Source organism: Pseudophryne corroboree, unplaced genomic scaffold, assembly GCF_028390025.1.
Source record: "Pseudophryne corroboree isolate aPseCor3 unplaced genomic scaffold, aPseCor3.hap2 scaffold_1299, whole genome shotgun sequence".
NCBI classification, from domain to species: Eukaryota; Metazoa; Chordata; class Amphibia; order Anura; family Myobatrachidae; genus Pseudophryne; species Pseudophryne corroboree.
Genome location: NW_026967925.1, coordinates 101,320 through 115,897, shown reverse-complemented (window position 1 = coordinate 115,897; position 14,578 = coordinate 101,320). Strand labels below are relative to the sequence as shown.

The 14,578-nt window shown below is 49.3% G+C and overlaps 1 protein-coding gene across 1 annotated transcript; it reads right to left on the bottom strand.

The window, feature by feature from the left end:
• Nucleotides 1–756: 756 nt before the first annotated feature.
• LOC134994321 (low-density lipoprotein receptor class A domain-containing protein 2-like) lies at nucleotides 757–7,706 on the bottom strand. The gene is made up of 4 exons (XM_063950972.1): nucleotides 7,248–7,706; nucleotides 5,804–5,983; nucleotides 4,269–4,424; nucleotides 757–1,247 (listed from the first exon to the last, which is right to left on the bottom strand). The coding sequence occupies exons 1-4, from the start codon at nucleotides 7,699–7,701 to the stop codon at nucleotides 997–999; spliced, it is 1,041 nt and encodes a 346-aa protein (XP_063807042.1). The 5' UTR covers nucleotides 7,702–7,706; the 3' UTR covers nucleotides 757–996.
• Between the last annotated feature and the right edge of the window lie 6,872 nt (nucleotides 7,707–14,578).

Sequence of the window (14,578 nt, the reverse complement as noted above, 5' to 3'; positions counted from 1 at the left end):
CTGGCAGCACACATAACGTTATGGTTACACTTGGGCCTAAGAGTGTGTGCACCTTTCCTGCGTGTATCTGCTCCCGGGAACCTGTGGGTAGTTTGGGGTTACAGGACTTGGCTGGAACCAGTCCTGTGTGAGCTCTACATGAGGCAGTGCCCATAGGGATCATGGCCAGTGGCCCCGGAGTCAGTGTGGATAATTACATAACCTTAGCGTCTTCAGGAGGAACCTCTCTGGACCCATGCTCCTTGTAGGAGAGGCCTCCAGCCTAGTCACCATAGTCCTAGCTGTACAGATGTGACCCATCTAGTGAGTGACGTTAGCCACACTGGAGATATACTTGGTCCTAGATTGAGAACATACATGACGTACAGTTGGGTCTGAGGGACTGGATAGTGGGGGCACGAGGGGGCACACTTACAATAGGAGTTGGCATGGTCACTGTTTTGGTGTGTAGAGCTGTGGTACTCGTCTGGTGGGGAGAAGACACAGGTAGATAGATGTTGTGTGTAACGTGTGAGCTTTGTCCTACACACATGAGCTGCTTGTATATACTGTATATATGTACAGCCAGCAAGAATGCAGTATCCCCATCCCAGTGATGGAGCCGGTGATGCCAACAATGCGTCATGTTATATCCCTGCCTCAGGTTCCACCTCTAACCAATAAACCAGGTGTTGGAACATGGAACGTTGTCGTCTTGTTGTGTCACTGTCACAATGTCCGCTTCACGGGCGTTACAGAGAAATGGTTGAACATTTAATGAGTGCAGAAAGCTAATAAATATAAGATACATCCGGCCAATACATGGGCGTTCCAGGTGGTCATGTCCACTGCAGCCATCAGGGTTAGAATGAGGTAGAACTGTGCTCGCAATACCGGCAGGATGTTTCTATTCTCCGTGGGACCAGACCAGTGGTCCCCATAACCAGGTTTAGACCTTACGTAGTGGGAAGCCCCTTTTCCAGCCGTGAGTTTGGTGCCGACGTGTGGAGGCCAGTTTCACACCGGCACAGTTGGCGCTGTAGTCTCGGGGGTCACTTTGCTGGGTCGGTTTTTCTCCTTCAGGACGCAGCTTCGGGTGCAGAGGTGGCAAGAGGCGCAGAAGGAGTTGCAGCAGGGAATGAAGCGACAGGCGCTGACTCTCCAGATGAACCAGCCGGGGGACCAGCAGCACCAGAACAGCAGAGCCACGCCGATGGCCAGCCCCAGGATTATATACAGGTAAAGGAAGGAGGCGGAGGATCTCCTGTCTGAAGCAATGGAAGTGCATTAGGAGGATATAGCAAACTTCACACATCACATCATACATGGACTTCACACATCACATCATACATGAACTTCACACATCACATCATACATGGACTTCACACATCATACATGAACTTCACACATCACATCATACATGGACTTCACACATCATACATGGACTTCACACATCACATCATACATGGACTTCACACATCACATCATACATGGACTTCACACATCACATCATACATGGACTTCACACATCACATCATACATGGACTTCACACATCATACATGGACTTCACACATCACATCATACATGGACTTCACACATCACATCATACATGGACTTCACACATCATACATGGACTTCACACATCACATCATACATGGACTTCACACATCACATCATACATGGACTTCACACATCACATCATACATGGACTTATCACATCATACATGGACTTCACACATCACATCATACATGAACTTCACACATCATACATGGACTTCACACATCACATCATACATGGACTTCACACATCATACATGGACTTCACACATCACATCATACATGGACTTCTCACATCATACATGGACTTCACACATCACATCATACGTGGACTTCACACATCATACATGGACTTCACACATCACATCATACATGGACTTCACACATCATACATGGACTTCACACATCATACATGGACTTCACACATCATACATGGACTTCACACATCACATCATACATGGGCTTCACACATCACATCATACGTGGACTTCACACATCACATCATACGTGGACTTCACACATCACATCATACGTGGACTGCACACATCACATCATACGTGGACTTCACATAATCACATCATACGTGGACTTCACACCTCACATCATACATGGACTTCACACATCATATCATACGTGGACTTCACACATCACATCATACGTGGACTTCACACATCACATCATACGTGGACTTCACACATCACATCATACGTGGACTTCACACATCACATCATACGTGGACTTCACATAATCGCATCATACGTGGACTTCACACCTCACATCATACATGGACTTCACACATCATATCGTCACCACACAGCAATCTACTATGGCCCCCTGCTTCTACAGAACCTGCCCCAGGGTCGACTGTCCTGTGTATAGACCATGGGGGTAATTCAGACCTGATCGCTATAGGGTTTTGCAGTCCTGCGTTCGCATAGTCGCCCCCCATAGGGGAGTGTATTTTTGCTTTGCAAGTGTGTGAACGCCTGTGTAGCAGAGCGGTACAAAAAGATCTTGTGCAGTCTCTGAGTTGCCCAGGACTTACTCAGCCGCAGCGATCACTTCATCCTGTTCTTGCCTGGAAGTGACGTCAGACTCCCGCTCTGCAAACGCCTGGACACGCCTGCGTTTTTCCAACCACTCCCAGAAAACAGTCAGTTGCCACCCAAAAACGCCCTCTTCCTGTCACTCTCCTTGCGAATGACCGTGCAAATGGATTCTTCGCACAAACCCAACGCTGATCGACGATCCGCTTTGTACCCGTGCAACGCGCCTGCGCATTGCGGTGCATATGCATTCGCAGTTTAGACCTGATCGCCCGCTAAACGAAAAACGCAGCCTAACGATCAGGTCTGAATTACCCCCCATGTTCCAACACTTTTACAGCACATGGAAGTGGTAGGAGATGATGTTCTACTTGTAATAATGCTGTAACCACTGGCAACACTAAGGGCAGGTCCCCATGCTGAGGATCCACCCCAGATACAAGATGCTACGACACTGTCCAATCTGCTGCATGGATCCACCACCTCACATTGCTCCGCTCTCTCTGGTTTTGCCGGTGTGTGTTGGGCTACACGCTACCGCCACAGGGAAGAGTAATACAGAACACGGAGCGGGAGGGTAGGATGGGGATATATTAGGCGGTAAGAGGGCGATAGACCCCTGTAGTGTCACTGTGGTGTGTGGCAAGCCCGGCGGCATTCCGTGCGCTGGTTCTGTAGTAGCACTGGGGTCCACTCACTGAGGAGTCTGTGACAGATGTCCTACCAGCGTACTCAGTGCCATAGGCCGAGAGTGCAGTCGTCTTCCCCCCCCCTCCGCACTGTGAATCCTCTAACACAATGAGCCAGGTGAGGTCACAGTAAAGGCTAATAAATAATTCCTGGCCGACATTGGCGTTGTGCGCCGCTGTCAGGAACACATCTGATGATTGGCTGTGTGGAGAATAGGAACTATTGCAGCCTTAAACGGGCCTGGTACTGGAGCATCCACCATAGATGAAGTCTCCCATTTCCCACCGGTCTCATAAGCTCGGAACTATTACACGACCCCCTATATGACCTCCTCATGACAATGACAAACTGAACCTGATGGCACCAGGACCCTGAAGCCGCTGTTTATATTCATGGCATCCAATAACATTTACACATCCCAATGCAATAATACTATCCATGTGTGGGGACAGGAACGGGTCAGTACCCAGCGTTACTTTTGTGGATGAAAGTATTAGTCGACTACCGTTTATTTCCGCACTAAGGTGAAACCTGAGACCCACTGACTAAGGAGCTAATTCAGACCTGATCGATAGCTAGCTGTTTTTTGCAGTCCTGCATTCATATAGTCGCCGCCCACAGGGGAGGGTATTTTCGCTTTGCAAGTGTGCGATCGCATGTGCAGCCGAGCGCTACAAAAACATTTTGTGCAGTTTCTGCCCAGCCCAGAACTTACTCAGCCGCTGCGATCACATCAGCCTGTCCGGGCCCGGAATTGACGTCAGACACCCGCCCTGCAAACGCTTGGACACTCCCAATAAACAGTCAGTTGCCACCCACGCATGCGCAGTTCTGACCTGATCGCAGCGCTGCAAAAAACACTAGCGAGCGATCGGGTCTGAATTACCCCCTAAATCTCCACTAAAATAAAGCAAAAGAAAAAGACAAAAGTATAATTTTAAATAAGTGATTAAAACTAAATAGAAAATCCCGGTAAAAAGTAACAGTGGCGGTACCTATGTTATATCCGTGCGGCTGGATGCTGTCTGGCACAAGCAGCTTCTGATTGCCTTCGTTCCCACAGCTGAGATTTAGCGCAGTCGCCGGAAGGTCTGGTGAAGTAGCCGCGCTGCTGCCTGGTCCGTCTGTGGGCGTTCCCGGCATCCCTTGCACTGTAGATATGACACAGGATAAGGCAGAGAGAAATACCCTAATCTCACAGTCCGCTCAGGACCAGTGCTCTCTGGGGCAGTCCTATTCTTTCGCGGCAAGCGCTCCATTTATCATTAATTGCATATTCAATATGATGTAGGGGGAACCCTCCAGAACTACATCTGCGGTGAGTAGCCCATAGGCTAAAACGTGCTACCGCCATCTTTAGATTGATAAATATGGCAGCATCGCATACCCCATAGAAATCTATGGGGGGGATTCAGCTGCCGGCGGGAACGGAGGGATCGCAGCAGGTATCAGGCAATCCCACTTACATTCAGGGGGTACCTAATGTTTCTGGCTAACCCCCCAAAAACGGTGTTTTCAGGGAAATAGCCGCAAATATGTTTTGATAAATGGGCCCCAAACGTGCGCAGGAGTTATTAAGTTACGTCCCACGACAGACTCTTTTTCCCGTGAAAATGCACGTGGCTAGCCGCCGCGGTAATCTGCGGCTCCCCGGTGGGCTGTGCGCCTGCTGTGATACAGCTGTCAGGCCGCAACCAGCGCTGAAACCCTCTGTGAAGATATCGGGTTCCAAATCACTCAAGCTTGGTGGTAGATGGAAAACCAATCACATCTTCCAGATATAGCAGATACACATAACTGTACACTGTAACAATAACAACATCCAATATAATACAATATTCCGTAGTATATAGCCAAATACAGATCGGCAATTAGTGTAGTCCATGGGATTAGACCAGGGCTAGGGAAGTAATTGCGTGTCTTTTACCACTGTGCGACACAACGCGCCGGCTGTGTCGTTACACCCTCCTTAATGCAGATTTCTGCTCGCACCGCAGTAGGGCGGGAGCAGATAGTTCCTGCGACGATTACCGAAGCTGCACTACTTGCAATTAGCTGGGAACTAAATTCCCGTATATGAAATCACCACCTATATACAGTATGTCAGAGAACACCGTGCAGTATGTGAGCCTGAGTAGCTGTACGCTGCATAGGAATGGGGCAGATAAATACTGGCTGCTGTAGCGTGTAGCCCACACAATGTGCCCCACGCATACACACACATTGCGCATATGTGCCTGGCTGCAGGTGTGGTTGCACAGTACAGCTGCAGCACCATCTACTGGCCGCTGCACCTCTCACACATGGTGGTACCTCAGTGCTGTAGGGAGGTTCGGAGGCATGAGGTGGCCTGTGAATTACTGGATTAGCCCTGTCTAGGAATATGAAGTGTATGCATATCCCTGTTTGGAACATTAGAATGGTAATACAGAAGTTTATTATTCAGTAACGTCATGAGACAAACATGAAATATTGGGAGAACGGGTGGACAGGGCATAGAGACGGTATAAAGGGATACATGGGGCGTTACCTCTGCTGTTCCCCCCTTTCCTGTACAAGGAGACGCAGTTGGCCGGGGGGCTGGCAGACTGATCACTCCCATCTCCACAGTTATCGATGTTGCGCTCGTCACACACCAGGCTGGACGGGATACATTTGCCGTTATGGCAGCTGAAGTACGGCTCTGACCTGCACTCCGAGGTGTTGAAGCCTGTAACGGGGAAACGTGGCTTATGGCAGGTTACATATACACGTCAGCGAAGCAGGAATGTTACAGCGTGACCGGGGGTCCATATAATATCCTGCGCACTCACATTGCGGCCTACTGCCAGTTACCATTACGCCTGCATGGGACATGTACTAAGATACAGGAGAATAAATCTGCAGAGCCTGCAATGAGGCAGTGAGACTGGGGGGTGACCGCCTGAGGACCGGGTGTGTTTTGCCTTTTCAATTAGTGTATGGATTATGGTACTCCCTTGGCATGGAAGATATAATGGTACCCTCCAACACGGCTGAGCAGAAAATCAGTACAAATTAGGAAAGTGGGCGTGGTCACTAGTAAAGGGGGTGTGACCCCCGCAGCACTCCCATAGGAATCAATAGGAATGCATACCCTCCAACTGTACCTTTTTTGCCGGTACAGTGCCGTTTTTTTATGGTCTGTACCGGCCAAAAATGGCTTTGTACCAGATTCAGTGTCTCCCTATTCCTATAGACTCCTATGGCAGCACCTTGGGGACACGCCCCTTTACCTAATTTGTACCGATTTCTTGTTCTACAATGTTGGAGGGAATGGGAGACGCTGAAAGCCAGTACTGACCATAAAAAAAAGGTACTGTGCCGGCCAAAAAGGTCCAGCTGGAGGCTGCATATCGCAACGTGTCTCTGCCATTACCCTCTTAAATCTATTGCCATCCTGGTTCTCCTCTGTACTCACTGCCCCCATCCCCCCAGGGCAATCCCCCCCCCCCCCCCCACACACACACACACCTCCTCTCTATTTTACCCTCACCCCACTCCTCTCGCCCCCTTTTGCACAGATAACAGTCCTGGGTCTCGGTCTGTTACGCCTTATTTTGCAGAGACTGTTTTTATCATCGTTAGCGTTCTGCTATTTACACTTTGTAGTTCACTCTTCATGTTTTATATTATTTCATTGTCTATGCTGCGTCTGTTTTACGATGTTGGGTTTGAAATAAATATTTTTTTAAAAACTTTCAGGCAGATTGGCTGGGACGCCACCGGTCAGACTGTTACATTTACCCCTGAGTGTGGCATTACAGCACATTCATCCCAAAGGGAGGGTAAAGGACTGACTGTCCTTATTCTCATGTACAGTAGGACGCCAGCTATCTGAGCATAATATATGGACACCAATAATGACATCATTACCCCATAACGTCATCATTACCTCCAGTGAGACCCCTAGCCCAGACGCAGACACGTAATATGAGGAATAACACGGCCCTTACCTATTCTGAAAGAGGTAAAATCACCAACAAAGTCCACTCTAGGCTGCTGGCCGCGGGTGACCAGGCGTAGGGTTAGATAGCTGCCAGTGGACAGGACTGGCCTGGGGATGGTCTTCCCACATAGAGGAGTGCTTAGAGCTTCTGAGTAATGGTCTTTGCCATCGTAGAATTGTACATAGGAGCCAGCATTACAGGGGTCGCTTAGAGGGTCTGCACCCATCCCAGGTGTCCTTGAAGCCTCTTGAGATGACGCGTTTCGCAGGCTGCTGCTCACACCTGGCCCTGATGTCTGGCTCTGAATGTTGGACATGCGCAGGAGGCTGTAGACCAGGAAGAAGCGGAACTGGAACTGGACCTTGTCCTTCGGAGTAGCGGCCTGCATGGTCAGTCGGCAGTCTGTCCCAATAGACACAAAGTAGTATTTCCTGGAGTCCCCATGTGAGTTCACAATCATTCCATCGCCTCGGACAGTCTGACCACAGAAGTCCACCATGCTCACTATAGAGGGCACATAGACAACAACAAATAATGGTTACACAGATGTAGACGTACAGACTACAGAAACACAGGTGTATACAGCAATGAGAGGCGCGATTTAACTATATAATAAGCAAGAACGTGTCCGTTTGCCCTTTATGCACGGCCAGAGTTTTGTACCAAGCTCCACCAAGTCTGGCATGGTGGTGTAGTTTGACCAGGATTAGGTTTTTGCCCAGGGTTGACCTTTGTCAGGGCCATAGAGGTCTGCATGGTGGCCACCAGCTAGGTCGTGGAGTTTCTGAATTTCACATTTTCGTTTAAGCAACTTTGCTCAGGATGTCTGCCAATGCCGAAAACCAACTGATCTGAAGGCACTGGCCTGATATGTAGCAGTGGGCGTCAGGCAGAGGTCCAAGACAAACATGTCAGTTAGCCAATGCCGCTAGACATGCAGCCTCAAGGTCCATGGAGTCCCCAGCTGCAAGACAAACGTCAGTCAGCCGATGCTGTACAAACTGCAGCCTCGAGAGCCATGGACTCCCCAGCTGCAAGACAAACGTCAGTCAGCCGATGCTGTACAAACTGCAGCCTCAAGGTCCATGGAGTCCCCAGCTGCAAGACAAACGTCAGTCAGCCGATGCTATACAAACTGCAGCCTCGAGAGCCATGGAGTCCCCAGCTGCAAGACAAATGTCAGTCAGCCGACGCTATACAAACTGCAGCCTCGAGAGCCATGGAATCTCCAGCAGCAAGACAAACGTCAGTCAGCCGATGCTATACAAACTGCAGCCTCGAGAGCCATGGACTCCCCAGCTGCAAGACAAACGTCAGTCAGCCGATGCTATACAAACTGCAGCCTCGAGAGCCATGGAATCTCCAGCAGCAACACAAATTTGACAATTTTAGTGTTTAAATACCTGGTAGAAATTACTAGACAGGGCCTTTGATGGCGGAAACAATGGGGGTAAGTCAGACCTGATTGCTGTTGTGCGAATTCGCAATGTGGCCGATTATCGATCGACTGTGCATGTGTACAGATCGTAATGCGACTCGCAAGGTCAAACTGCGAACAAATCTTGCTTCTTTTTTGATCGCTAGGCGTATGCAGGCTGACTGACAGGAAGCGGGCGTTTGTGGGTGGTAACTGGTCGTTTCCTGGAGGTGTCATGAAAAATGCAGATGTGGCCAAGCGTTTTCAGTGCGTGTGTGTGACGTCAGCTCCAGCCCCGATCAGCCTGTGTGTATCGCACTGTAGGAGTAAGTCCTGAGCTGCGCACACACTGGAGATATCATTAGATGGTGAGTGAGGTGTGAACGGATTTGCAGCTGGCCGGCGTTTGCAAAGCTTTTCGCAGGGCGTACGCAGACTTGCACGGGGCTGAATTTCACTCTGTCTGGGCGGCGATTATCTGATTGCAGATTCACAGAGGAGCGATCAGGTGTGAATTAGGCCCTATGTTAGCAAACAGTGGGGTCCTATTCTGGATGATGGAATGGGGTTATAGGCGAGGACAATGGAAAAAAGGCAGCAGATGTACATCAAGGTCCATTCTTCAACCCGGGCAGCGCCGGTTATCCCAGCGAGTCTTACATGACAAGTGATACTGGCTGCTGATATCTGTGCAACCTTCCAAGAAACAGTGCGCCAGGTTTTCTCTATACTCTGTAAAGTCCCTTAGGAGACATATAGAACACTTAGGTAGGAGACATGTATAACACTTAGGTAGGAGACATGTATAACACTTAGGTAGGAGACATGTATAACACTTAGGTAGGAGACATGTATAACACTTAGGTAGGAGACATGTATAACACTTAGGTAGGAGACATGTATAACTCTTAGGTAGGAGACATGTATAACACTTAGGTAGGAGACATGTATAACACTTAGGTAGGAGACATGTATAACACTTAGGTAGGAGACATGTATAACACTTAGGTAGGAGACATGTATAGCACTTAGGTAGGAGACATGTATAGCACTTAGGTAGGAGACATGTATAGCACTTAGGTAGGAGACATGTATAACACTTAGGTAGGAGACATGTATAACACTTAGGTAGGAGACATGTATAACACTTAGGTGGTAGCTGTGCTCAGCGTGAATTTGTTTTTCTCTAACGTCCTAGTGGATGCTGGGGACTCCGTAAGGACCATGGGGAATAGACGGGCTCCGCAGGAGACATGGGCACTTTAAGAAAGAATTTAGATTCTGGTGTGCTCTGGCTCCTCCCTCTATGTCCCTCCTCCAGACCTCAGTTTGAATCTGTGCCCGGACGAGCTGGGTGCTGTTCAGTGAGCTCTCCTGAGCTTGCTGTAAGAAAGTATTTTGTTAGGTTTTTTATTTTCAGGGAGCTCTGCTGGCAACAGACTCCCTGCATCGTGGGACTGAGGGGAGAGAAGCAGCCCTACTTTCTGAAGATAGGTCCTGCTTCTTAGGCTACTGGACACCATTAGCTCCAGAGGGATCGTACACAGGATCTCACCCTCGTCGTCCGATCCCAGAGCCGCGCCGCCGTCCCCCTTGCAGAGCCGGAAGACAGAAGCCGGGTGAGCATAACAAGCAAGAAGACTTCGAAATCGGCGGCAGAAGACTCCGGTCTTCACTGAGGTAGCGCACAGCACTGCAGCTGTGCGCCATTGCTCCCACACACACCTCACATACTCTGGTCACTGTAAGGGTGCAGGGCGCAGGGGGGGGGGGCGCCCTGGGCAGCAATTGGGACCTCTTTGGCAAAAGTTTAGCATATATACAGTTGGGCACTGTATATATGTATGAGCCCCCGCCAAGTAAATGTATATTTAAGCGGGACAGAAGCCCACCGTCGAGGGGGCGGAGCTTCTCCATCAGCACTCACCAGCGCCATGTTTTTTCTCCACAGCACCGCTGAGAGGAAGCTCCCCAGCCTCTCCCCTGCAGATACACGGTAGAAGAGGGTAAAAAGAGAGGGGGGGGGGCACATAATTAGGCGCAAAAATCAATATAAAAAGCAGCTACTGGGTTAACGTTAAGTTACTGTGTTATTCCTGGGTTAATAGCGCTGGGGTGTGTGCTGGCATACTCTCTCTCTGTCTCTCCAAAGGGCCTTATGGGGGAATTGTCTTCAGATGAGCATTCCCTGAGTGTGTGGTGTGTCGGTACGTGTGTGTCGACATGTCTGAGTTAAAAAGGCTCCCCTAAGGAGGAGATGGAGCAAATGTGTGTGTGTGTGGTGTCTCCGTCGACAACGCCGACACCTGTTTGGATATGTGTAATTAAGTGCTAAGGTGAATTTATTGCACAAAAGATTAGAGAACAGACAGGGAATCTACCCATGTCTGTCCCTATGTCGCAGAGACCTTCAGAGTCTCTCAATGATCACTATCCAAAATAATAGACACTGATATCGACACGGAGTCTGACTCCAGTGTCGACTACGATAATGCAAAGTTACAGCCAAAATGGCAGGAAAGTATTCAATATATGATTATTGTAATAAAAGATGATTTGCATATCACTGATGACTCATCTGTCCCTGACACAAGGGTACACATGTTTAAGGGGAAGAAAGCTGAGGTAAATTTCCCTCCTCTCATGATGAAAAAGAGCGGGAATCTCCAGACAAGAGACTGCAGCTTCCCACAAAGAATTCTCAGGGAGTATCCTTTCCCCACTAGGGCCAGGATACGATGGGAATCTTCCCCTAGGGTGTCTCGTTTGCCCAAAAGGTAGCCCTGACTTAACAGCTATCCTCAGGGATCCTGCAGATAGCGTGCACATTCTGGTACACTACTCAGACCGGCGATTGTGTCGGCATGGGTTTATAGCGCTGTAGCGGCGTGGTCAGGTACCTTATCAGCAGAGATTGAGACCTTAGTATGTATATGTATATATATATGTATATATAGAGATATATATATTAAAGATGCTGTCTTAAGAGATATATATATAAAACATGCCCAAAGAGACATTAGTCTACTGGGTTCTAGAGTCAACGCTATGTCGATTTCTGCTTGACGTGTCCTATAGAATATGCAATGGACAGGTGATGCCGACTTAAGAGGCATATGGAAGGCTGAGGATTGTGTGGAGAAGGGATCTCGGACCTGGTCTCCACAGCTATAGCTGGTAATTCTGATCTTTTGCCTTATATTCCTGCACAGCCTAGGAAAGCACGACATTATAAAATGCAGCCTTTCGAACAAAAAGAAACAAGAAAGTCCGAGGTGCGTCCTTTCTTGCCAGAGGCAGGGACAGAGGAAAGAAGCTGCACAACACAGCTAATTCCCAGGAACAGAAGTCCTCCCCGGCCTCTACAAAATCCACCGCATGTCGCTAAGGCTCCACAGGCGGAGCTAGGCCCGGTGGGGGCACGTCTGCGTAATTTCAGCCACAAGTGGGTTCACTCCCTGTTGGATCCCAGGGCAATAGATATTGTGTCTCAGGGATACAAGCTGGACTTTGAGGAGATGCCCCCTCACCGACGGCCCTGCCGGCTTTCCCCCACGAGAGGGAAATAGTGTTAACTGCAATTCACAAATTGTATCTTCAACAGGTGGTGGTCAAGGTTCCCCTCCTTCAACAAGGAGGGGGGGTTATTATTCGACCATGTTGTAGTCCCGAAACCGGACGGTTCGGTCAGACCCATATTGAATTTAAAATCCCTGAACATATACCTGAAAAGGTTCAAGTTCAAGATGGAATCGCTGAGAGCGGTCGTCGCAAGCCTGGAAGGGGGGGGATTTTATGATGGCTCTGGACATAAAGGATGCATACCCTCATGTCCCCATTTATCCACCTCATCAGGCGTACCTCAGATTTGCGGTACAGGATTGTCATTACCAATTTCAGGCGTTGCTGTTTGGTCTCTCCACGGCCCGAGAATCTTCACCAAGGTAATGGCGGAAATGATGGTGCTCCTGCGGAAGCAAGGGGTCACAATTATCCCGTACTTGGACGATCTCCTCATAAAAGCGAGATCAAGAGAGCAGTTGCTGAACAGCGTATCACTTTCTCTGGAAGTGTAACGGCAACACGGCTGGATTCTATATATTCCAAAGTCGCAGTTGGTTCCTACGGCTCAACTGCCTTTCCTAGGCATGATTCTAGACACAGACCAGAAAAGGGTTTATCTCCCGATAGAGAGAGCTCAGGAGCTCATGACACTGGTCAGGAATCTATTAAAACCAAAACAGGTGTCAGTGCTTCACTGCACTCGAGTCCTGGGAAGGATGGTGGCATCATACGAGGCCATTCCCTTCGGCAGGTTCCATGCGAGGACCTTCCAATGGGACTTACTGGACAAGTGGTCCAGATCACATCTTCAGATGCATCGGTTAATCACCCTGTCCCCCAGGGCCAGTGTGTCACTCCTGTGGTGGCTGCAGAGTTCTCACCTTCTAGAGGGAATTCAGGACTGGGTCCTGGTGACCACGGACGCTAGCCTCCGAGGGTGGGGAGCAGTCACACAGGGAAGAAATTTCCAAGGTCTGTGGTCAAGTCAAGAGACTTGCCTTCACATCAACATCCTGGAACTAAGGGCCGTATACAACGTCCTACGTCAAGCGGAGCACTTGCTTCGCGACCAACTGGTTCTGATTCAGTCAGACAACATCACCGCAGTGGCTCAGGTGAACCGCCAAGGCGGCACAAGGAGCAGAGTGGCGATGGCAGAAGCCACCAGAATTCTTCGCTGGGCGGAGAATCACGTAAGCGCTCTGTCAGCGGTGTTCATCCCGGGAGTGGACAACTGGGAAGCAGACTTCCTCAGCAGACACTACCTCCACCGGGAGAGTGGGGACTTCATCGGGAAGTCTTCACACAGATCACATATCGGTGGGAACTACCACAGGTGGACATGATGGCATCCCGCCTCAACAAAAAACTACATATTGCGCCAGGTCAAGAGACCCTCAGGCAATAGCGGTAGACGCCCTGGTGACACCGTGGGTGTTCCAGTCGGTCTATGTATTTCCTCCTCTTCCTCTCATTCCCAAGGTGCTGCGGATAATAAGGAAAGGAGGAGTGAGAACAATCCTCATTGTTCCAGATTGGCCACGAAGGACCTGGTATCCAGATCTGCAACAAATGCTCACAGAGGACTCGTGGCCTCTTCCTCTAAGACAGGACCTGTTGCAACAGGGGCCCTGTCTGTTCCAAGTCTTACCGCAGCTGCGTTTGACGGCATGGCGGTTGAACGCCGGATCCTAGCAGAAAAGGGCATTCCGGACGAGGTCATTCCTACACTGATAAAGGCTAGGAAGGACGTGACAGCTAAACATTATCACCGTATATGGCGAAAAGATGTTTCTTGGTGTGAGGCCAGGAATGCTCCTACAGAGGAATTCCAGCTGGGCCGTTTCCTTCACTTCCTACAGTCAGGAGTCAATTTGGGCCTAAAATTGGGCTGCATTAAGGTCCAGATTTCGGCCCTATCCATTTTCTTTCAAAAAGAGTTGGCTTCTCTACCAGAAGTTTGTAAAGGGAGTGCTGCATATTCAGCCTCCTTTTGTGCCTCCAGTGGCACCTTGGGATCTTAACGTGGTGTTAAGTTTCCTGAAATCACACTGGTTTGAACCACTTAAAACGGTGGAGTGAAAATATCTCACATGGAAGGTGGTCATGCTATTAGCCTTGGCTTCGGCTAGGCGTGTGTCAGAATTAGCGGCTTTGTCACATAAAAGCCCCTATCTGGTTTTCCATATGGATAGAGCAGAATTGCGGACCCGTCCACAATTTCTGCCAAAAGTGTGGTCATCTTTTCATATGAACCAACCTATTGTCGTGCCTGTGGCTACTCGTGACTTGGAGGATTCCGAGTTACTGGATGTGGTCAGGGCTTTGAAGGTTTATGTAGCCAGAATGGCTAGTG

Bases quoted from the DNA above. Each gene is read 5' to 3' on its own strand.
- LOC134994321 (XM_063950972.1), bottom strand. From the start codon at position 7,701: ATGATTGTGAACTCACATGGGGACTCCAGGAAATACTACTTTGTGTCT. The intron at 5,984-7,247 runs GTAAGGGCCGTG...TCCCCGTTACAG, and splicing joins TTTTACCTCTTTCAGAATAG to GCTTCAACACCTCGGAGTGC. The intron at 1,248-4,268 runs GTACCGCCACTG...CCATTGCTTCAG, and splicing joins GCCGCACGGATATAACATAG to ACAGGAGATCCTCCGCCTCC.